The sequence below is a fragment of the Nothoprocta perdicaria genome, unplaced genomic scaffold, assembly GCF_003342845.1.
Source record: "Nothoprocta perdicaria isolate Ctin4 unplaced genomic scaffold, notPer1 scaffold_12, whole genome shotgun sequence".
Classification (NCBI taxonomy): domain Eukaryota; kingdom Metazoa; phylum Chordata; class Aves; order Tinamiformes; family Tinamidae; genus Nothoprocta; species Nothoprocta perdicaria.
Window position 1 is genome coordinate 1,526,794 of NW_020454316.1, and position 23,500 is coordinate 1,550,293.

Genomic DNA, 23,500 nt, shown 5'->3' on the forward strand with positions numbered 1-23,500 from the left:
ACCTGCGCCGCTGCACACTTTATTGCACTGAGCTGTGGAATTCCCTGGGAAGCGGCAGATGGGAGCAGGAAGGCCCCCAAAAGATGAGCTCTAAGTTAAGCTGGGAAAGAGCTGCACAAAAAGTGCCGTGCTGAAGGTCGCGTATTAATCACAGAATCGCAGAATCCTTAAGGTTGGGAGAGATGGCTGCTTGGGGAGAGCAAAAAGCACTTYTGGAAATTTCTCTAAAGACTTTTAAAACACAAAAAAACCACTTTTTTTTTTTGCTGAAATGCCATTTTTCAGCAAGTCTCCTGGTGCAAGGGCTTTGGAAACAGCAGCACACTTGCTGTTGCTGGACACACACCCAGCGCCTTGCCCAGAACGTGCGAATGGCAAGCGGGGCTAACACCCCGAGCGGCGCACGTGCCGCGGGCCGCGCCGTGCGGGGCAGCCTGGCTTCACCTCACGTCCTTGGCCGCTCTGCAGGGAGGCAAGCTCGCCCCGAATAACCCCCAGCGCTCTGCTGTTATTCAATCACACCTTTAGCTTGCCACAGAAAACACCTCCGAGACGTTGCGCCTTGCATAAAATATTTAAAAAAGAAGCTTCTCGCCCACAGAGGCAGCTCGGTGCGCTCGAGGTGTGCCCGGGCGACTTTTAAGTCCGATTTTGCCTGGACTACCCTCAGTGCTAACAAGCCTCTTACCTCCATCCCCTTGAAGAGACCCTACGAGACCCATATGTGGTTTGAGCAGGGCCTGTGCTGCCCTTGGGTGGGATCAGAGGGCACCAGAGCCGTGAGGGTGCAAGGCGGCCCACGTTACCCGCTGGGGCTTTGCCCACGTGGGTTGAGCACCAGAGCAGGGCAAGGGCCGTGCTAGGAAGAGGAACCGGGGCCCATAAAAGCTTGGGGTGTCCCAAGGCCAGCTGGCCTGGGAGCAGACACAGATCATTGCAGTTGCTCTGGTGCAAATCTCCTACCTCCTGGACACCGTCCAGCCCTGCAGCAGTAACGAAGCAATAACTTTTTCCAAACGCAGGGAACGCCGGGAGCGCCAGCGGGCGAGTCTGCCGGAGACGGCGGCAGCACTATCTGACTTTCACCCCCTCTCTTCCCAGCAGAAAATGGCAGTGCCAAAGCCCAAATGCAGCAGCCTGCCAAGCAGCCTGGCAKGAACACCCGCAGAGGAAGCCGTGCTGCTGCCAGAGCAGCCTGCACGTCCCGCGAGCGCCGGGCTTTGCTGCTCYGTGCGGAGCTGGCGCAGCCGCTTCCCGTCCTCGCTCGCGCTGCCCATCAGCAGCACGCGCCTACCACGGGCACAGCCGATGAACAGGAGGAATTAGCGAAAGGAATTCAGGAAAAACTGCCCAGGGCTGAGCTCCCCCAGAGGGCAGCACTGCATCCTGGCATCCCGGCATCCCCATGGTCCCGCATCCCCAAATCCCTGCATGCTCCTCTGCATCCTGGCATCCCCATGGTTCTGCATCCCTGCATCCCCATGGCCCTGGCACCTTGGCATCCCCACAGCTGACATCTCCACATCTCTGCATCCAACGGCCATGCATCCCAGCTTCTCCCAGCCCTGCATCCCTGCATTCCCACATCCCAGCAGTCCTGCATCCCAGCCTCYCCCAGCCCYGCACCCCTGCATTCCCACATCCCAGCAGTCCTGCATCCCAGCCTCCCCCAGCCCCGCACCCCTGCATTCCCGCATCCCGGCATCCCAGCCTCCGTGGGTTTCTGCTGCAGAGCCTGCCTCCCGGGCCCTCACATCACCAAGACTCATCCATCTGCATCTTAGCARCCCCAAATGAGGCTTTTGTGGGCAAAGTTACCATATTCCCGCATCAACACTGAAAAAACTGCAATGATGGCCAACGGCCACTGAAAGAAAGAATTAGGAATTGCCTGGAGCCCGCTCCTCCGAGTGTCTTTGCCAGTACAGGGYAGGAGCTTAATTCAGAGGGAAATTACGCAAACTGCACCCAAATGCAGAGCTCTGTGTGGCTGGTGCTGGCCTGGGCCGGGTTCCGGGTGCCAGTGTTTCCGCACGGGATCAGCTTCCCCTTGCAGACTCCACACTCTGGCGCGGACCCCGGCCCGCAGCATCCCCGTATCCTCATCCATTGCCTGCTATTTGGCTCAAAAACCCCAGACAGCTGATGTCTGTGGCCTGACAGTGCAGCRCAATTTCTAGCATCCCTTGTATAACAACCTCTAGCTGTCACTTTGGGGTGCAAATCACTACAGTGGCCTCAATTCAAAGACATTGCTTTGAATTCTTCATTTTTTTACCCGTGCTTTTAGATGCAATCTCCCTGCTACCTGTTACCCAGGGGATTTTTCAGGTTCAGGGGGAACCTGCAATAAAAAAGCAGGTTGTGCCGCAGCAGCGAATGCGGCCGAGCCCCCGGGCAGCAATTCCCAGCCCGGCCCGGCTCGGGCTGCCAGGGAAGGGGTTAATCCCGGCGAGGCCGGCGCTTTACGGCATGCACAGCCCGAATTAGCTTCCACCACGAAATGAAACACCGCGAAACCTGCGCCGCATTAAGCTTCGTGGAACTACATAATAATTTATGAACTGGACCRTGGTTTCCACCACAGACAGAGAATCGCGAGGCAGGAGGTCCGAGGAAGCGGGGGTTAAAGGTGACCACGTATTACCCCAACTTGCCTTCAATAACTCAACACATGACCATTAGGCTGCTTTATCTGGCTCTATTAGGAAGAACCGATGAAAAGTTTTAATCTAATTCAAAGCAGCTCCGGGTGCTGGGCAGGTATTAGCTTGTTTGTGGGGAGCGCTGGGAGGAAACAAGATTTTGGGAGCTCCCTTTGCCCACGGGGAGCTGAAGRAAGAGGTGGCAGCAGAACTGGTGTTGGGCACGAGGGGCCGTTCTGCTTCGGGAGCGCTGCAGGATCCACGGGCTACGATGCTCATCCGCGTTATCCCGAGCTCCTTGCGGAACCCGTGTGGCTGCAGCCTGGGATGCAGGGCAGGCAACCTGGCAGGGCACKTGGGGGCAAAAAGGCCAGGCCTTAGGCTCAGTCTATTGCCGAAACAAGCAGGACTGACTGCAGATCCTGCACGTGGATTATTTGTTTCTTTACGCCGCAGGCAAAGCCAGAGGAATCGGCTGCGCTAATGCCCGGATGAGCTGAAGCAGCCGCTTATCAGGAGCAAATTTGGGAGGTTTAAGGAACTTCTCATAGAAATAAACAGCACGGGTCTGGAGCAGGGTGGAAATACTGACTAATTGCCCAAATGGGTCAAGCCAAAGGCAGCGGGTGCAAGGCCTGGAGAGGGCTATTTACCTTCCCAGCCGCATCCATCACGGCCGTGACAGCCCCGGCCAAGGGGAGCGCGGGAGCCCCGGCGTCCGGCCGGGATCGCCTCCCCGCGCGGCAGCGAGCCCGGAGCTCCAGAGGCTTGGGAAKCGCTCGCAGCCCGGCGGTGCAAAGGAGGCGAGCAGGAGCTTGCTCCTCCTACAGCTCAGGACACGGACGCTTCCTCGCCCTTCAACTCCAGGCGTGACAAGAAAAGTGYGGAAAATTTCCATGATAAAACTCTTCATTTTAACCGAGGGAGAGCTCAGGTTCACAGGCTGGGCTCTGGCCACGAGACACTTCTGCAAAGGGCATCCCAGCCCGTCGCTGCCCTCCCTCCTGGGAAACCTTGGAGGCGTTATTCCATGGGAATAAATGCTCATGCTTCCAGATYATCAATGCGTGGTTGTGGAAACTAGATTCCACTAAAATCTAAGGATAAATCTACACTACCCGTGCTGCAAACGCTCTAACYGGACACAGCAGCTCGGCCAACTCACACCAGGGTTAAAACCCCAGGGACACGAATCCGTCCCGAAGATTGCTCCTCACAGCCACGTGTCACCTCGAAGCAGGTAAGAAATAATTGCTAAATTAGAGCTCCCGCAACTCCGCAGCTGTTCAGACGTAACTGTCTAAATGGAACAAAGGACTTAATTAGCGGTGTCACCGAAACGCACGGCGTATCTGAGCAAACGTTTTGTTGCTTCAGTCACAAGCAATTAGCATTTTACTTGGTAAGAGCAGTCCTGGCTGGATGCAGATGTTTTCAATGATGCAAATATTTTTCCCATTTATAATAATTAAAACCACTATTTTCCTTTTCCTTTTCAAGAGGTTTGGTCGGGATTTTGCCGCTCCACCTTGGGTGAATTTGGCAGGAGCTGCAGACTCGCTGCCGCATCGATAACGTCTCCCCCATGTTCAGCAGACCAAGGGGACGAAGCAGAAGTGTCCCTAAATCCACGCTGAGGATGTGCAGGGAATACCTGCGTGTCCCACTGTAGGGAACGGAACGCACGGACCCGGTGCAGCAAGACCACACAGTGCAAAGCTGTGTGCCCTGTCCCCAGCACAGTGGGTATGGGGTTCATACATCGCAGTTTGGTTACTTAAGATGTGGAATTTTGCTTTTTATAACCGATAACACATGTCCAAASCCAAACCCGGCTCTTATGTAGATGTCCCGTATTGCAACTCAGCTGCTTCCTCCAGGGCCCGGACCCGGCTCCTCGGGGCAACCTACACCAKGCAATGTAAAAGCAAAATAGGTAAGTAAGAACCAGGACAGGCGCCCTCCTGAACATGAGCACCCCACGCTGATCCGGCCTGCTTCACTGGGAGGAGCAGCTTTATGGCTCACAAGCCACCAGCTGGATGAGAGATATCAAGACCCTTTTCCTGAGGCCAGGAACTGGAGCTGTAAACGTCAGACAAACCAGAAGAGGCAAAATAAGCAGTWTGTCACCCATTAATAGATGAGGTCATCAAATGTTACAGGAGAGTGACCATGCTGGTCTCCATATCAAGGTCTAAAGGCCAAGCCCATGGTCTCCTGACATGTATGTTAGTGAAAAATCAGTGGGATTCGCAGGTCTCTTGCTGGGAYCGGGGAGCTGGGATTTCAGGGAGAGACGAGGAGCAGGAAGGTGATGGTGGCCGCGTACGTACTGCTCCCGTGGCTCCGCTGCTCTCACCGCTGCCTGTCTGCTGAAAACGCACCAGTTACGAGGTGGTGACTGAACCGACCCGGAGCATTTCTGAGGGACCTTCCCGAGCCCAGGCTGCCGGGCTACAACCCCACGCGTCGTGACGGCCGCCTGGGGCAAGCGCGGCTCACCCGGACACCATCACAAATGGAGGATGCTCTTCCCATCACAGGACTATTGCGAACGATTCCCTCCCGACCTGTGCTCCAAATCYGTGCTCAATACCCTCCCCAGCCAGGTTTGTGGGACAGTCGTGCCAAAACCTCACTGCCAAACACTATAATCTGCATTGGGAAGGGGGCAAGCGCTAGCCCCATTCCACCAGCAGCCCCTCCGGGACCAAACTTCTCACTCTGCAAGGACATAACATAAAGGTGACCATGCAGGCACCAAAATGTCTATCAGGCCATTTAGGAGCCCCAAACCTTCCCCCRAGAAGCGCGACCATGCTGTTTGCTTTCGGAAAAAGGGCCGTGCTGCGTGAAGCAACCGCCACCATGGGCTGCTCCAACGTTACAAAGCTCTCATTTGAGGTCTGGCTTCTATTTAAACTGCAAAGCTCAGGGGATTCTCYGGGACCACAGAAAATTATTTTGAGCGAGCAAGCGGCATGCTGCCGCTGGCAAGGGCGCGCTCCGGGGCCGGGCGCAGCCTTGGGCGCGCGCACAAGGGCCCGACTGTGTGCGCGGCGAGCGGCACCTCGGGCGCCTTCCACGGGCTCTTTCCAAAGTGATCGCTCCTTTCTAAGGGCTATAATGTTTTACGCCGTGTGTTTCGGGGCGCTACCAGCAGAGCCCGTTCCCGGCAGGGCTGCTGCTCGTGCTGTGCAGGATGAAGCCAAGGAGACGCTGCGCACGCTGCAAAACTTACTCTAGCGCTTAGCAAAACGTTAGTGCTGCTTAATTGCCAGCTGTTCAGCTTGTTTTCACGAGCTCAGATTGCAGCAAGGTTTTTGGGGGCGGTTCTTTTATACTGGAGGGCAACCAGCACGCGCACACGCAGGATTAGACCCTCGCCAAATCCTTTAAAATCAGAAGCAGCGCTCGGCAACAGGCTGTGCTGGGGCTTCAAGGCAAAAAAGGGCATGTATGGCAAAAACCCAAGTACGAAGCGTTTCACCTGACATGAGAATAGCTGCAGAAATGGAAACGATCAAGCTTGGCAATGCTGGGTTTTGGCCATATCTATTAATCCCAGTAGGAACTGCAAAACCTAATGTTATTAGGTACGGATTAAAGGAGGRGTTGCATATTGTAATGCAAATATTATCTTCTGCACTTTAGAAGAGTTTTGCTGCCTGCTGGAAATACTGCAGCAGAACACAAAGGTAAAATACGTAAATCATGAGACTGGACTGAATCCTGACTCATTTTCGGCCCTGCCTTCGAGCGGGGCAGCTCGTGCCGCTTCATGAATTCCCCTCCTTGGGTCAATCCATCTGCCCGCTAATCAGGCCATGCGCCCAGCTCCCTCTTCCCTTCTGCCCAAAAGTGCATGGAAAACACAAATAATAATCATAAAACATAATAAAAATGTCACTAGACAAAGCAAATAAACCGTAACTCCAGAGCCGCTCGCTGATATTTTGTACAAACCCCTATAAAATTAACTTTTACAACTTTTACTGGCAACTTCAACCTTGGTCGAAATTATTCTCTGATTAGTGTGCCCATATATCTAAGGGCAGCCAGTGACCCTCATCCAATTACGCCGGGAAACAGCTCACACGCACCCAGGCCTCGCAATTAAAAGTGGGACAAGGCAGGGCCRGCTCCCGGGGCAGAAATGTCTCCCCGATGATTGCCGGGAATGATTTGGGACGTGGCAGCAAACGTCGCCTCTTCTAATCCAGCCACTAAAAGCAGCCATGCACAACCTTTAACGGCCGGGGAGGGTGTCGTGGGGCTTAACCAAAAATAAAAATAAGAAAACACGAGAAGGCACGCACGAAAAAGCAAAAAAAAAAAAAAAAAACACAAATAAAAAAACCCAGCACACGCATTGCTGGCTTTAATTTCCTTGAGTAAACACCGTGCCGCAGCCGTGGCGCACAGCACCGGGCACGCGGGCGCATACCTGAAATTCAGGCTCATTACCGCGCTGTGAAATATGTCTGCGATGCCAGGCCGGGCCTGGGGCGTCCGGGCTTCCAACGGGAACGGCTCCGGCTGCTCCCGCAGAAACGCAGGGATACCAGCGACTGYGGAGCGTAATGAGCCCTGGCTGCTCGCGGTGCACATTATGCATTTTCTGATCCAAAAATTCTGATTCAAAATCATATTCTAAGCGATAATACAAATGACATAAAATATATATATTTTCACCTGTTATATTTTTGTTTCTTGCCGGCAGACTTTGCTACGCAGCACTCACGCCCTGCCTGGAGAAGGGGTAGAACAGAAAAAGGTTGAAAATCACAATATGGGTGACATCCAGCTCTGCAGTAATAGATCTGTTAATGAACGAGGAGTAAAAATGCACAGTAAAAATGCACTGCAACAAATGCAGTTAGTAACTGGCTACAAAAGGCAAGTCTAGAGCGAATGCAGAGCGATGTTTTTGCCTTCAGCGCGCGGGGAACGCAGGGCAGAGCATGTGCCGTGGCCAATGAATTTGGGACCCTCAACTGCCAGCGGGTCTCGTGACACTGCTTTATTTGTAGCCCTTTTTCCTTCTTTCTTTTCCTTCATTTTCTTTCCAAATACAGCAAGAGCAGCTAAGGAGCGTGGCAGCTCGTGCAGCTTCCCGTGGCTTTGCTGACGGCCTCCATCCCCTGCGTCCTGCGTCCACTTCTGACGGATCCATCCCCAGGCGACTCCCCGGCTACGAATATCCGACTTTAAAGACAGGCCGTCTCCTCTGGCATTCTAAAGCGGGGCTTAATTTTCTGCCATTGTGGAGCAGGTGCTGGAGAGGCAGCGCGGCCGGACAAGAAACAGGAATCTGCAACGCCGTGTTGCTATTTAAAAAAAAAATAAAACTGCAAAGGGAAAACACGGTTGTTTCTATGCCACAATATGGACAGATTTACACACTAACAACCACGTTAGAACAGCACAAGTCTGGCGGGGGGTCACAAAAGGCAACGCGCTGCAGGGCCGCCTGCAAATGTGTCAGTGGGGAACTGGGGACCATGGGGCGGGATGAGAATGTGGCCAAAGCCCCCGAGCGGCCGCCGTGCTGTGGGATCCCCGGATCCCCACATCYCTCGGGAATCGCCGCCCTGGAGCCGCCGCCTCCAGGCGCCCCGTGCCCTGCGGCCGCTCGTCCCCACGTGCCTCCCAAGCAGATGAGATGCTCAAGCGATGACCACGTGGCTCYGAGCTGCTCCCACAGGTCGAAATCACTTTTGTTCCATAAGGAGAAGCGTTGGGTCCTTGCGGAATAAACCGCTCCCTCTGCAGCCCCTAGACTGGCTTCTTTGAAGATGAGCGACGCGGGGTGTGCTGGTCAAGCCACCTTTCTGCCCATGGACTGCCTTAAATGTGGAGTTACGAGGGAGGATGGTCCCTGGCACGCAGCAAACGCGAAGCACATTCCCGAGGAAGCTCCAAAGGCTGCGGCCGTGCCCGGAGCTCGGGCTGCTGGGCGCAGAGGGGACCCAAGGACACCACAAACTGCTCCCGCCTGGAGCCCAGCGCGCCCCGTGCAGCCGCAGYCCCGCGAGCTGCTCCGGCTGCACCAGTGCGAGATGGGGTATTCAATTTCTGCTAAATCTGGAGCAACAGAATCACATCCAAGCTCCAAGGGAAGGGAATAAAACATCCGATATGTAATTGTTTCGTAAAATTTGTGTTTAATTTACTTGAGACGGGCCATTTTATCGTTTATGGAAAACAGCTGGTGTCATATACATGCAGTCACGGTCCCGTAACGTGGATACAATTTATCCCGTGAAATCTGTAAACGAAACAAGACAAAGCTCCCAATATATTTTATAATAAATTCTTTCAGCAGGTAAAACCGAATCCTGAAGCGGGGTTTCTAAATGGGCTGCAAGGAAGAAGCAGCGAGCCCAGGATGAGGCTCCACACAAGCCACAAAGCCCCTGAAAACCCACGAGGATGTTGAGGGCTGCAAGATGTTTATCAACAGGATGGAGCAAATTTGGGCTACACATCCAACATTCATGCAGCTCCTGCACGTCGCCCTTCCGGCACGAACCGCATGGTCTCCTTCATGGATATGGTTGCACAAGCCAACGTGCAGTGCAGAGACCTGCGGAGCACCGAGGACGTTCAGGCAATGTCTTTTCCCCCTTYTTCCCGGGTAGATCTTCCAGGGCAGATGGAGATCTGCTGGGSCAGATTTCCCATTGTAGCCCAGCCTGCACCTCGGGGCTTTTTTCCAGGTGGCTTCCAAGGAGATGGGAATGTGGTTGCTGCTCGTGGTGGAGATGAACCTTGGAAGGGTCCCCGAGGCCTCTGAGAGCAGGAAAAGCAGCAGTGAAAGGGGTGTGATGCCCACGGCCGTGGTGCCCCATGGCAGCGGTGGGCGGCGGAGCAAGGACTGGGCAGCTCTGCAGCTGCAGGAAGGGCTGGAGGGAGCCRCGGGACCGCGCATCCGCAGCAGCCCTGACCCGCCTCCGCAGCACACACGCAATTCCCATAAAAACAGCGTGTWGTGCAGCGGCTTAAACCAAATATGAAAACACCTATTAAGGGTCCACAGGGGTTCGTTTTTCCCGGTGTGAAAAAGCCTGGAAAAGAGGCCAGGGGCTGCTACTGTGCGCAGGCTCGCGGCACGGAGTCACACGGAGAGCCCGGACGGACACATCTCCGTTATGTCAGAAAGGCAGGATGTTGTGTCCTGCATTTCTGGGGATCCCAAAGCAGGGCTCCCGTCCCCGGAATGCGAGGCTGGGCCGGATGGTCCCGCTGCAGCACGAGAGGCGCCAGTACAAAAAGGAGCAGCAATTAGAGGACTCTGGGGACCTTCCAGGAGACGCACGGAAAGGGAAAGCACAGGGCTCTGCATGGAGACCTACTAAGAGGCAGCACCCAACGGCAAGAAAGACGAATCCCCCCAGTTTGGGCAATCCCCCTTAGCTGGGGCACCCAGCAGGRATGGAATCCCGCAGGCACAGGGCTAGCGAAGCCCAAATACAGTGAAATTCCCAGCCCAGCTCGTGGTGAGGGCCGCGCGCAGCCGGTCTCTCCCGCGGCGCTTCCCGGATCCCGGGGCTCCGCTCGGCGCCCGGCCGCGCTCTCGCCCCGGCACCAACAGAGCGGYCTTTGTTCCATGCGGGGCCGCAGGGAGCCCCAGCGCTCCCTGTAAACCGACCTGCCAGGGACACACGCAGAAATGCCGGAGCGCTCTACAAAAAAGGGAAAAAAAYGAAAGAAAAATCCCAGCCCAAACAGCTCCCGTCTAGGTGACATATAAGATTTCTTAGAGGGGAAACGTTGGAAATGGAGGAGAGGGCAGGAACATCTCAGCTAGCAAATTAAACCCATACCGCACTGGATGGCGGCTCCGGCAATGCTGCTCAAAGCCCATGGTTTTGCCCCAGGAAAGGGCTCACGGAGGGACGGGGCGGGAGGGTTTCAGAGCTGCTGCAGGCGCCTCCGAGAGCTGCTGGGGGCAAATCCCACCRAGCAGCTCGGGCTGCGCACAGCGCGACAGGAAATCCATGGATAAATTCCCATGCTGCGGCTCCAGCCCGTCCCTCCGCGCTCTGCGAGCCGGCAGGGTCCCGTCCTTGCCGGCTCTTCGCTGCTCTGCAACGAGCTCCTCCAATGTTGGCCTCGCTAGGAGCAGGAATAAGGTGCAGTGCTTGATGCAGAGGTGAGGACAGCGAAGAGCATCCCGGAGCACCCACGTCGCTTATCTCCAACCTCCAGAAGCTCCTCTACCTGAGCAGCAAAAAAGCCCTGGTGTCTTTTAACTGCCTTTTCTTTCACCTCCATCGGCCTTTCACCCTGCATCGGCCTTTTCTTTCACCTACCTCTTCTGTCCTGCAAACTAGGAATGGTATCAACTCCATCAAAAGCCMTTTCTATTTGCAGAAGATGTGCATTTAATGGCATAATGCGAYCCATATGACTTCCACTGCTGTGCAGGACCTCGCTCCATCCCTCCTGGGAGCTCCCTCTGCCTCTGAGCTTCGTCAGCTCATCGTAGCGATGAAGGAAAGGATGGGTTTGATGCCCATCAGACTGCACAGACTTCAGAAGTGACAGAACATAAAKCGCCGATATTTAAGGAGCTTTATTTTTATTTAACGGCCACATTAGTTAACTACTGCTGGCCTTTGCAGCCCCCCGAGGTAACTGGCTAACGAGCATCTTCTGTTAGTGCAACCRGGTCACGTGCGGCGACTGCTGTGGATTTGGCACAGATAACTGCAGAAGGGAGTTATAAAAAGGCCTGCTAGATCCAGAGAGTGGCTGGGAAAACATGTAGCAGGAGCAGCATTATTGAAATTACACAGAGGGACACCAATCATCAAACATCTTTCAAAAACGAAAAGCCCTAATGGAGGAAAAGCTGCCTTTGGAGCTGCACTTTGCTAACTTYGGGGAGCTGTTTCTTACTAAACTTCTCACAAAAATCCTGATCATCGCAAACCTGCAGACCACGGTGAAATTTAGCTTAGTGGTTTAAAGAATTCAAGGATCCTCCTTTTGGTAACTTTGTGCACGCCGATTTCCAGAAAGCAGCAGGATCGACCAGGACCAGACCAAGGCACCCTCGGTCTCACTCCAGCAACCCCTGCAGCCCATGGGCCAAGAGCTGTGGCAAGAAGCATCAAAATGACAGCACCCAAAAGCAAGGCCAGCACGTGACATGGGGACAAGAATTCAGAAGGGGACCCACATGTGAACCCTAATCCCAGTAAGCTGCAAAACAGAGGTGCTCTCTCTGTAATAAAACCATAGTTCAATTAGGAAAGTCAGGTTTGACCGCCTTGGAGAGAACTACCCTTTGATAACTACATGCTACATTCTTCTTCCACTTCTTTTGGCAAGGAAAAGAGGCTCGTGCAGTTTTCCTTGGCTCCTGCTCCCTCCTGTCAATCCCTCATGCACAGAGATAGTTCAGGTTCAGTGCTCAAACGGAGGAAAGGGCCGTGAAACGTCCATCAGCTCCATCTACCAGCAGAGCCCGGGAGCGAGGCAAGCCCGAAGTGAAGGGACTCGGAGCTGCCCGCGCTGCACCGGGATCATCTGCTCACAGGGCTCCACAATCCTGGAATTGTTCCTCGTGGCCACTCGCACTGACTCCACGTGTGGCAGAAACGCTAAAAAGAGTCATTGATGAATAGCACAATAAATAGCAAACCCCATTCCCAGCCTGTTCTTGCTCCTGTTCGCCTCCAACATCTGGGCTGGGGTTCCTGGCTGTTTGGCCCCGGGTCGCGCAGGACAATGTTTCACATCAGCTGCCAAATTTGATATTGAAAGGCTCCTAAAATTGCAATTAACTCCCTGAATTAAAATATTCCGCTTATTTGCCTGGAGGCCAAGGGTAACACATTCAAACAGATTCCCATTGTGGGCTGCCTGCAAGCTGTTTATTGCAACTCCTGCCTGAAGGACCTCCCGCTCCCARCTCCCACTTGGCCACCTCCTGTACAGGAAACGATTCCTACTCCTTAGACAGATGACAGGGAATTTTATCAACGAGATGAGGATCACGGCGAGGCCCTGGAGCTACCTGCAAACCCGCGTGCTCCACGTGGAAGGACTGGGATGACCCATGGTGGTTTAAAACACATTAATGCTCCTAAGGGGACTGGGGGTGAAGGATGGGTGGTGGTCACYGCTCAACAGGGTGGCCAGGGGCTCGGAGCTGGGGGCACCGGGAACCCACCACGGACACCAGATGCGAGCGGGTTCCTATGAAAGGAGAGGTCAGAGTGCGGCTCCAGGAAGGGAAAATTCCCGGCTGCTCTGCGTTGGTTCCAGGTCCTTACRGAAAGTCCAGCTCTGCCGGCCTCGGCGTCCGCATCCGTGCGGGAACTCCGGGCATGTGCCGCCGCTTGGGATATTAAACCCCAGTATTGATTGCAGAGCCCCGCAATCTTGTGTTACTTTAAAATGGATCCAACATGACAGTTGGAAATTCAATATTGTCTCAGTYTAATTGGACGGGATCCAGTTCAGTCCCGTCAAATGTCTTGATTAATGCTGGGGCAATAAAAGCCCTTTTAGCCATCAAGACCTGCAGGCTGAGAGCGAGAAGGAAGAATAYGATCCCTGGAAAATACAGATAAGTGAATCCATACCTATGAGTACGATAAATGCCATTTTTAACACAAATATTCCCATCCTGCTTGCAGGAACGACAGCTCACACCCTGTGCTTTYCTGTAAGGCTGCTCAGGAGCTAAAAGCTTTTATTAAATGCCTTGTGCACTGCAACCTTTCAAACTAGAATGCGATATGACTACGGAGTCATGCAAAAAGTTTAGCTCTTTATCTCTTGCATTGATAGCAGCCAGATCAGAAGAGGGAAAACTCACGTTTTGTACCCAAATTGCACGGGTGCAAGAATCRCCCCCATGGAAATCACCACACGAAGGGCAGGGAGCACGTCCGGGCTGCAGGAGGATGGGAAACCCTGGGGCACTTCTRTCTCCACAAGGAATTCCATAGCTTAAATTAAATTTAAAAAGTAGGATTTTGCTTTATTTCAAGCTGATGGGAAAAAAACTGCGTCGTTTTTATCTAACTTTTCTCACCAAAGAGGCTGTTTTCACAGCAGCACGGATGACAGATGAAGGTATGAAGAAGAAAGGCAGCAATGCCAAATTCTCCACTACATTGATCCTGCCACAACGTTAATAAAATGAGACAAAAAACAGTGGGTTTAAGGATCTGTCGAGTTTAGGGGGTGGAAAGAGCTAATTCACATCAAGTTACCCTCCCAGCATTTATGTTTAGTACCTACCAAAAAAGATAAGCAAATTATATTATATTATATACAATTACAGAAGCTCCTAATTACATATCACAATTTTTAGGCAGTCTAGCAAATGCAAGGCTTTCCAGAACGGCAATTCCTGAAGTGAATAGTAAATCAGGTTTTGCTTGCCACTGATTTGAAACTTTAACCTATAAATTAAATTAATAAGAGACAAAGGCTTCTTTTGTGCATTTGCAAGTCTGTAGGATTTTACAAATAATAGGACTGGAAAGTGATTTATATTCCAAGATTAAAGGTCAGTTTGGCGCACACGACTTTGGAGCAAAACACCGCGGCGCGGAGCTCGGTTAACTCATTCCTGCACCTCCTGACAGCCCCGCTCGGCTTCCTGCAGCGCTCGCAGCAAGCCAAGTGAGAGCTGCGGGACGAAAATAAAATAAAATAAAATAAAATAAAATAAAATAAAATAGTACTGGACAAATAATTTTTTTCCAGATTCATTGTAGGATGGGAAATATGTATAATAATTATATAAGGGAATCACCCTCCAGGTTACCGAGGGGGTATTACCTGTATGCTACAACTCAAATCAACTGTTTAATCAGCACAGAAAGCCTGGGAAATGCACAGACAACTACATAGGAACAGCATAAATCAAAACACTCCAATGGCAGCATAAATCAAAACACAACCAAATGCGAAAGCAAGAGACGCTAAAGCCAACGCGAAGAGCAAAAGAAAGGGCTCTACCACCCTATGAGTTCTGCCTGTAGTTGGGCACTTTTCCAAGACCTCTGCAAAAAATAAGGCTTAAAGCTGAATTAAACCCCTTTGATAAACAAATATATAAATGACACGGTGTGAAACGAACAAGTGCAAACGCTTCTCATGGTTATTCCCATAAGAAAATCCTAGTGAAAGCAGAGAGGAAGTAACACACACAAACACATCCACYACAGGGAAAGCACTTGTTTGAAGCATTTTCTGTATCTTTTTTTAGGCAACAAATTTAATATTTCACTTATTAAATTAGGCCTGATTTATCTCCCTATTATATGCAAATTCATTAAACTATTTAACACATTTAATAGTCCAAGAAAGAGACGAAACAGTAGCATGTTTTCATAATGGGATGGAAATGTAATCTGATCTCCAAAGAAGAAAGCAGCAGCTTGTAAACAAATGCCCTATTTGTTTGAACTCCATCTGCAATTAAAAGCATGTACATGCTTCGCTCTCCCTGGAAAGGCAGATGGCAAGGACGCGGACAATTTCTCCGATAATTTAATTGTATTTTGGAGCCAAAATCCAGCTCTCGGAGCGGACGCCTGTGAAGTTGCACGTGCCCGAGGYTCGGTTTCGCTCGGGCCTCCGCAGCGACGTCGAGGCAGGGGCACACGGGGAGGCCGGATCTGCATCCCGAGGGCTCCGGAGCAGCGGCCGGACCCTTGGGACCGGGAAGGGCGGCAGGGCAGGAATGTTCTCCCTTGGGGACGCATTCCCAGACACGCCAATGTCCAAGCATCCGTGCAAGCTGGTAAATAACCGGTGTCACTTCTTCTTTGGAGACCCATTTCCACCGGCACGAGTGCCCGGGCRGGTGCCCCTGTGCAAGGAGGTCCTGGCCGGGCTCTGGTCCATCCCTGGGGGAGCTGAGACCATCCATGGCCACGGGCCCGTGGGTGAAGGTGCTGCTGCCATTTGAGGCCATCACGGGCACTGAGAGCATCCCRGGGAGCTGCTGCTTGCGTGCAAGGGGCACAAGGGCGCGGGGCAGCCCCGCGGGGCAGGTGGAGGTGCAGGGGTGCTGACACCCCCGGGCAGCGCTGCGGGGCCTGGGTGGTCCACAAAGGAGCCCRGCGCAGCGGGCGAGCGTAACGAAGAGCCGAAACCCAATCGTCGCACAGGAAGCTTTCACCAGGCTTAAAACAAATCCGCAAGAAAAACAGAAAGGAATCCGGGAAGAGGAATTGTGTTACGGCTGCAAACGCTGCTGGCACGTTCCCAACGCGCGGCGGCGGCGAGGGACGGCTCCGCGCCGCCCCGGCGCTCCCGGGGGCATCGTCCYAGCCGCGCAGGGTGCTCCTCTTCGTGTTAATCCTGCTGGAAATCAGGAACAAACTGGAGCACCCAGGGACCGCGGGGGGACCCRGGCRCAGGTGCCCRGGTTGGCTCAGGCCCGTGTGAGACATCTCGGAAGCTGCTCGCGCTGCCCCGGATGCTCCCGCTGCAGGTGGAGCTGGTGGAGCTGGGTGCCCATGGCAAGGCAAGGCCTGAGCTGCGGCCAGAAGGCAAGGAAAGGCCTCCCAAACCTGTGGGAGCTGCAGCCATCGGGGAGCAGCTGCCGCCTCCTCTGAACACTGCGCTCACCCACCATGGCCCGCACGGAGCGCAAGCCCGGCTCACGTCCAACTCGATGATCTCTAGAGTTCCCTTCCAACCTCAACCATTCTGTGATGACCAGTTATCTTCGTCCTTCTGGAGCGTCCCCTGATGTTCCCTTTGGTGCTTTCAGGAGCGGCGCCACCGGCCCCAACGTCGGTGCCCGTCACGGCGGCCTCGCGGCTCCGCGCGGCCGGGGCCCTTGTGCAAATCCATCGCTCCACAGCCCTGGGGAGCCCCGGGCCCCGTGGCAGCAGTGCTGCCCACCTGCAGCCCTGGAACCTGCGCCTCTTTCCGGGAAGCGCACGCCTCCAATTCACACTCCTGGATCCCTTACTGCGCGCGGGAAACTTGTGCCAGCAAAGGAGACCCGTGCAAACCAGGCAACGCCTCACACGCCCGTCCTCCCAAACACCTCCAGGCTGAGCACTGATTTCACCCTGAAAAGCTTTCTCTCCCTCTCTATTTTAAGCAACCGGTGTATTTACCTCTTATCAGAATAATAAAGCCCAGCCCAAAGCCGGGAATACCAAAAATTTCCAGCAAAACCCCATTCCACCACATCTTACGTTCAATATAGAGCACCTGGGACTCATCTGAAAACCTGTCTTAGATAGAGACCTTCATGCAGCAGCCTGATACGAAATCCAGATCCAGCGCAATAAGCTTTTGATGTCGTGTTGACATTTATCTGCCAATATTATTGCTTCATGCACTTACCTTATGATGGATCTTGTTACTTAATTGATCGCAGGCAAGGTCAAGATCAGCCCTTCTTCCAGCGCTGGCACTGACATCACGCAAATCACCAAAACCCAGAAGAAAGCACCTAATCCCTAGCTTCAAATCCCCACTAAATGGCCCTTCAATATGTGTGAACGGGGACAACTGGTTTTTCACTTATGCCTCAGAAAAGGTCATTTTTCAAGACTTATGACCAACTGAAAAAAGCACAAGCCGAACACAAGCACCATCATCCTCTGGGTATCCATCTTGATTTAAAGAACAGTTGGATTGTGTTTTTACAGCAACAGGTGAAAACAAATTTCAGTTACAATCCAACACGAGCAGAACCCAGTTTCCTCAGTGTCACTCTTGCTTCTTAGCCCAAAGCCTCCTTCCAGGTTAAAGCCAGGATGCAGATGGTCCTTCCCCATTCTTGGGAGCAGTGCTAGAGCTCGCTCAAAACGCCCCTTGCCAAGACAAAACCACGTGTGGCCTCTGCTTCAAAGGTCACCTTGAATATTCTGCCGTCTGGTGTAATATCCTCTCCTTGGGAAAACTGCAGAATTTCCAAGCCAAGCGCGCCCATCCAAGCACCCGCAGGCCTCGCTCGGCTCCCGATGCTTCAGCTGCACGGGAAGCTCGTTTGCCATCTCCTTTCTCCCCCGGAGAATTCCCCCAAATTCCCCCTTCTGCCAGGCCTGGCTTTCCAGCTGGGTTTAGCACCGCTGACCCAGGGCTGGCACAGGGAGGCCCAAGGGCAGCAGTCGGGAGGAGGCGGCGGTTGCGTTATTCCGGATCCAGGAAAACTGCCCCACGACACCTGCTCCGCTGGGATCCACCTTTCCCGTCTTCGGAATGGAGGAAATTCTGGAAAGTGCCAACGACCGGAGATTCCTGATGCCACACAAATACTTCCGAACATGCTATTAAAACGTGGATCTCCAAAATGTTTTGCATGGCATTCTCAAACATATTTTAAATAATCTCGTTTTCTATCCAATTCATCACCTTTTTATAGTYGCAAATTAGGGTGAGGCAAAAGTTTGCTTTGAACAAGAGTTCCAGCTTCCTGCTTCTAAGTGTTTGGAGCATTTTTGCTCCCAGCAATAAAAACTTGGTTGGGAAACAACCTATCCCGAGGCACCAGACCTGAGAAAAGCAGATCGTTTTCTCATGTACCCAAATTAGCTGCTAGATAAGAACTATTTGCTTACTTTTTGTTTCCCGACAGGCTGGACAAAGGTAGATGACAAGTCTAACAGGCTCTAACAGGTGAAGAGAAGTGAGAAAAGAAATCAAGAGGCATTTAAAGCGCGGGTAAAGCCTCCTCTTCACTCTCCCTATTACCACATAGCTCTCAGTCAGCAAGCCCATCATTAGGGTCAAGAGTCTTGGGTCTGCCCACCCTGAGCATCTAGGGCAACCTCCATGGAGGGGAAACAATCCTGGATCTCTCTTCCAGCACGGCCAAGCACTTTGCTGCTGCTTTCTGTTCTTTTCAACCCGCTCTGCATCCTGTTTGCACCAGCAGCACATCTGCCTTCCATCGCAGGCTGCAAGGCCACAGCAGGAGCGAATGCACAGCGCGTTTTGCTAAAATGCATCTCTCCAAGATCACAGAAAATTCACAATGCAAAGAAGGGAGCTCCCTGCGCGGGGGGCGGCTGGCGGGACACGGCGCTCGCAGTGCGGAGCAGCATGACGCCCCGCGGGGCTGCCCGGGCAGCTGCTCCGGCAGCTGTTCCTACCAGTTGGCGGCCGAATCTTACAAGATATTCGTCTGAGCGGCTGTAATTAAAAAGCAGCAGCGCCCGGGCAGCCGCCGCGGGCGGCATCGCGGCCCTGCAGCCCCCCGGGACGAGCCCCCTGGGTCAGGACYGCGGAAGCGACGGGACCAGGACTTGCCCTTTCCAGGCACCCAGGATCACGTGCCCGGCGCTCGGATGCTGGCGGCCCCAGTGTGGAGCTGCAGGGAGCTGTGGAGCACAGGGCTCACACGGAGGCTCCCTTCGGAGCACGCACCGATGCAGGGCAAGCACCAGGGAAGCAGCGCTCCCAGGACCAGCATCGCGGCCTGGCAGAGCAGGGAGCGGGAGGATGCTCCGGRGAGCAGCTCGGAGCTCCCTCGGCGGCTCCGGGACCGGCACTGTCGGCTGCAGCTCGCGGGGTCGCCCCAGCCTGGGGCCGGCCACATCCCACATCCCAGCAGGGTTGCGCCTGCTCCGGGAACGGCCTYGGGAATGGTCCCGTGCACCACGGAGGGTCCGTGTCTCCATGAGGGTCTATGATTCCGTGAGGATCCATCGATCCCCGTCGAGAAGGGACGGAGCTGCCRAAAGCCCCACTGGCAGGTGAACTGCAGCCCCTCATCTGCTGCCAACGGCCCCTTTCATTTCCCCTTTATTGCAGCTTCTTTGGGGTGGATTAAAATAATTGATATTGATAACGTGATCTGCCTCGTGCCGCTGTTCCCAATTACTTTCGCAGGCCGGGGATCATGCGCTGGGGATATGATAGGAATGGTCTTCATTAGCCTTCTGGGCTGCAGAGCTGGTGCTGCTTTTGATTTGAAATATTTGGGATTAGGCCGGCCGGGTGTGGAGGGCCGGGTCAGCGGCAGAGCCTGGGATCCGGCCACAGGCTCCGCACTGGRACCTGGTCGCAGGCTCCGCACTGGGACGTGGCCGGGCCCTGCGGGGAGGCCTTGCAGCTCCGTGCGCCCCGCTCCGCACCCCTGCTGCTCACCCGGAGCCAGGAACGTGCCGGCAATTTGGTTCTCTTCATCGCAGAACTGCAGCTACCTGCTCAGCCGTGTGCTGCTGTTCACAGTGTATTTTTACTTTTTGAAACGCACCCCCACTACTCATGTTAAATGCAAATGCTAAAATATAGGTAAAGGAACACAGAAGAGAGGTCAAGCTCCCTCACCTTGCAACCCAAGAGACAACGCTCAGAGCCAGCACAGAAAATGCAGCTTATAATCAGAACATAAAGGAATCACYGAAACAGATGTCAAGAAGGGAGAAATTTGTAATTCTGAACTGCCAGTGAGTCGTGTGCAGCTTCTCACACAGCGCCGAGACACTCATCCACGGGCCTGAGGAGCAAGCAGAAGTGCTCAGCACGCTSCTATGGACGGGTCCTCCCATCCCTCCTTGCACCCTTTAGAAAAAGAGAGCTCTTGGAGGAGCCCAGGTTTGTTCCTGATTCAATCCATCATCAGTGGAGGAAAAGGAGAGAAACTGGTCTCAAAAGACCAAGGATGGAAAAGCAGCATCATGAATTGCACAGGGATATGGATGGAGTTGCCAGGGCAGAAGGCAACGCTTGAGAATGAACAATGGGAAGGACTGGCTCGTGGAGGGGATAGGCTCAGGGGAAGCGTTCCTAGCAGAGCGCAGTAGCCGCGTGGTGCTGGTGTGTGTCACGTACCTCGTAGTGATAATCCATGCAAGTCAGCTCTCTCCAGCAGCGATCTCCTCGTATTTTAATCAATCCCTGGAAAATAAATTTTAAAAAATGCAGTCACAAATATTTCCTTTAAATACCAAGATACATCTCAAGATGTCAAATCCTGTGGTTAAACCCCAGGGACTTATCCAGTAACAGAGAACCACAGAGGCTGAACAAGCACCACCTCTGAACCCCTCGCACATCTGCGCCCGGGGCCCCTTGGGGACAGCAAGAACCGGAGAGCTGGGGCAGGGCCCCAAGTGAGCGACTCCTTCTGCAGGTCGTCATCGACAGAATCAGCTTGTGGACACGGAGCCGGGCCAAAGGCAACGCGTCCTTGGAGCGGGCGCGAGACGCTGCCGTGGGGGACGTCGGACGGCGCCGCTTGTCCTGCAAGACCCAAGCCCAACCTGGCACCTCATCTGATGCACAGAGCACAAGGAGTCAGGACCCGCACAGAGCACAAGCGGCCTGGGCTCCAGGTGGYGTCTACAGCTTGGGGACCATCCCAYGACTGGGCTGRAAAGTGAATTTCCAAACCCAGATCCAAATCCCTCCCTCTGGCAGAGCCGCCTCTGCCCCTCCGGGAACGGCTGAGGCTGCTGCAGCCCAGGAAGATGAGCCCGAGCTAGGCAGAGATGCAATCAAAGTAATTAGAGAAACAAAAGAGGAGAAGGGGAAGGAAGCTGACAGATTCAAACCCGATGAATACACTAATGACAGGTCTGCTCTACCTTAGGTTAGAGGTTGGCAGTGAAATGAGCAGGTATTGGAGGCTGCTCTGCATTGATATTTCAGGGCAACAAGAGGGTGAAATTTCCAAACCAGTGGGTCCATTCCAGGGCTGGCAGTAATATTGGGATTAAATTTCTTTGCCTCGGTGATGAAGACTAGAAAGGAATCAGTCGTCCAGAGCAGGAAGGACACCTGGCCAGAGATGAGCGTGCCGCAGGAAGGGCGCAATCAAGCTGGCCGGCCCCGAGGGACGCGGCTCGCTTTGATGTGCCCAGGAGGGCCCTGATTACGATCACAATATCCCAAATTGAGGAAAGCTTCACTAGTCAAAAGCTTGAGCCCGGCTCTATCATCTGCATACAATTAGGGCCTATTTGCCTACCTTCTGACATTGCCCCTAATTATAATGTTCCTGCTTTCTTTAGTGGAAAAAGACCTGGAGTTTCTTTAAGGATCCACTGCATTGGGAGCATCCTGAAGGTTTTTGCGTTTGCAATAGGAGATGTTTTCCAGAAAAGACCAGAGATGTTTCAGTGCTGAAATCCGGGAATGCTGAGGAGAACACGGCACTAGGGCCCATCCTGACCTCTTAGGCATCCACGCTGGTTAATGCTCTTCATTTCCAGCATTTCCAGCAGCTTTGGGGGCTCAAGGGAAGGGCAGATCACAGGGAGGGACTGCAAAGCCCTGTGCAGAGCTCACAAGCACCCCAAAAACCCCTCCTCTGGTGAGAGGGAAGCCACAAAGCTTCAGCTGCCCCCCAGCAACATATTGGGAAAGCAAGAGAGAAAACAAGTGCTGGGCAGCAGCTCTCCATGGGGAGATCCAGCACCAGCACAGCAGGCCCCGCTCCCTCCTTGGGGAGCTCCAGGAAGGGGGGCCGTGTTGCCCCCCGGGCCCAAACACCCACCTCAGAGACCTTCCCATCCCCTGCACGGCCTCTGCAGGGCCCTGAGCGGCACCGAGCGGCTCCGGTGGAAAAGGGACCCAGCAGAGCCCAGCACAGAGCGCTAGGAAGTCATGACTAATGTGTAGGTGGCCAACTGGGAGCATTATTCACCAGTTCTCCTCATGCAAGATGCAGCTTGATGAAAGCATCAAGTAGCTGGTGGAGAAAAAGGCACAAGGAGACRCTTTCCCACATAGCAAACGACCTCCTTGGTGGAAGCCAAAAGCACAAACGGGCTCAGAAGGAATCCAGTTCTCAGAGGACGAGCAGGAGGGCAACCCCTAACACAACCTCTCCCCAGCAGGTCCTCGAGGCCCCGGCCRCCACGAGCTGGATCTGCCCCGGGAGGATCGCTCTGTTTTATGGTTCTTCCTCAACATCTGCTTACGGCGCCTACTTGGGACAATATGGATCAGCTGGACCTTGGGCACTTTGTTACACAAAGATGCATTAAAAGAGCTATGAGGTTATTTGGCACATACATTAATAAGAAATGGGCACCAACGCACCTTGTGCACCTAAGTCTTTACCAGGAGATGGTTAGATATGTACGTCTYTGTGAAAATGGGTGAGCCCAGCAGCCTTTGGTGGGGTGATTTAAAGCATTAAATTATGTCTGTTATCAGGCACCTCGCTAAGTTAAGGCAGATCTTACCCATCTGSTGTTCCTAATTACTTTTCCTCTTTTTTTCCCCCACTAATACAAACCCAAACTATTTTTCATTCCAAGGTCAGCTGAAGAGRACAGTAAACAGAAACTATTAAACATGTTCAGAATCAACGAGTCCTGATAATTTACACCTGTAATTTTTAGCCAAGAAGGCACCCGAAGAACCTGTCACGGTCAAGGCAGTAAAAACCTGACGTAGTCCCAGGGTGTCGCATAGGGCAGGACTTGTTCTAAAGAACATGGTCCTGAGGCCAACTGAGACCATGCCAGGCAGAGTCTTAATCAGTTCTTTTGCAGAAAGGATGAATAATCAATCAGGAACTTATCAGGAAGTAATYAGCAAAGGAATAATCAGTCCTTTTGAAGAAAGGATTAATAACGAGGACAACAGTAGTGCACGGAGTTCTGGCCATGCCCCGCGCTGGCTCTGCACCGCGTGGGGATCCGGCGCGGTACCAACCAGCACCGCCACCAACCCAAGCAGAGAGGGTCCACAGGCGTGGATGAAGGGCAAGGGCTGCACAAGGGCTTCCCAGCAGGGTGGAAAGGGGCATCCCGTGGGGTGGGAGCAACAGCCCCGTTAACCGCACGGCCACTTCACCCCGCGAGCCACAAACCGGCCCCGTCGCTCTTCCCCGCGCTGCTCCCGGAGAGGCCAGAGCCGGGGGGAGAGCAGGGGACAAGACAGGTCGCTGT

At 53.5% G+C, this 23,500-nt stretch overlaps 1 protein-coding gene across 2 annotated transcripts in view; it reads right to left on the reverse strand.

The window, feature by feature from the left end:
* The window catches only part of LMF1 (lipase maturation factor 1), a 126,297-nt gene that overhangs the window by 55,516 nt on the left and 47,281 nt on the right, over window positions 1–23,500 (reverse strand). For both annotated transcript variants that reach the window (XM_026054023.1, XM_026054024.1), the window contains one exon: window positions 20,430–20,495. In XM_026054023.1, coding sequence (XP_025909808.1) covers window positions 20,430–20,495 — 66 coding nt within the window. The remainder of the gene's footprint in view (window positions 1–20,429; window positions 20,496–23,500) is intronic.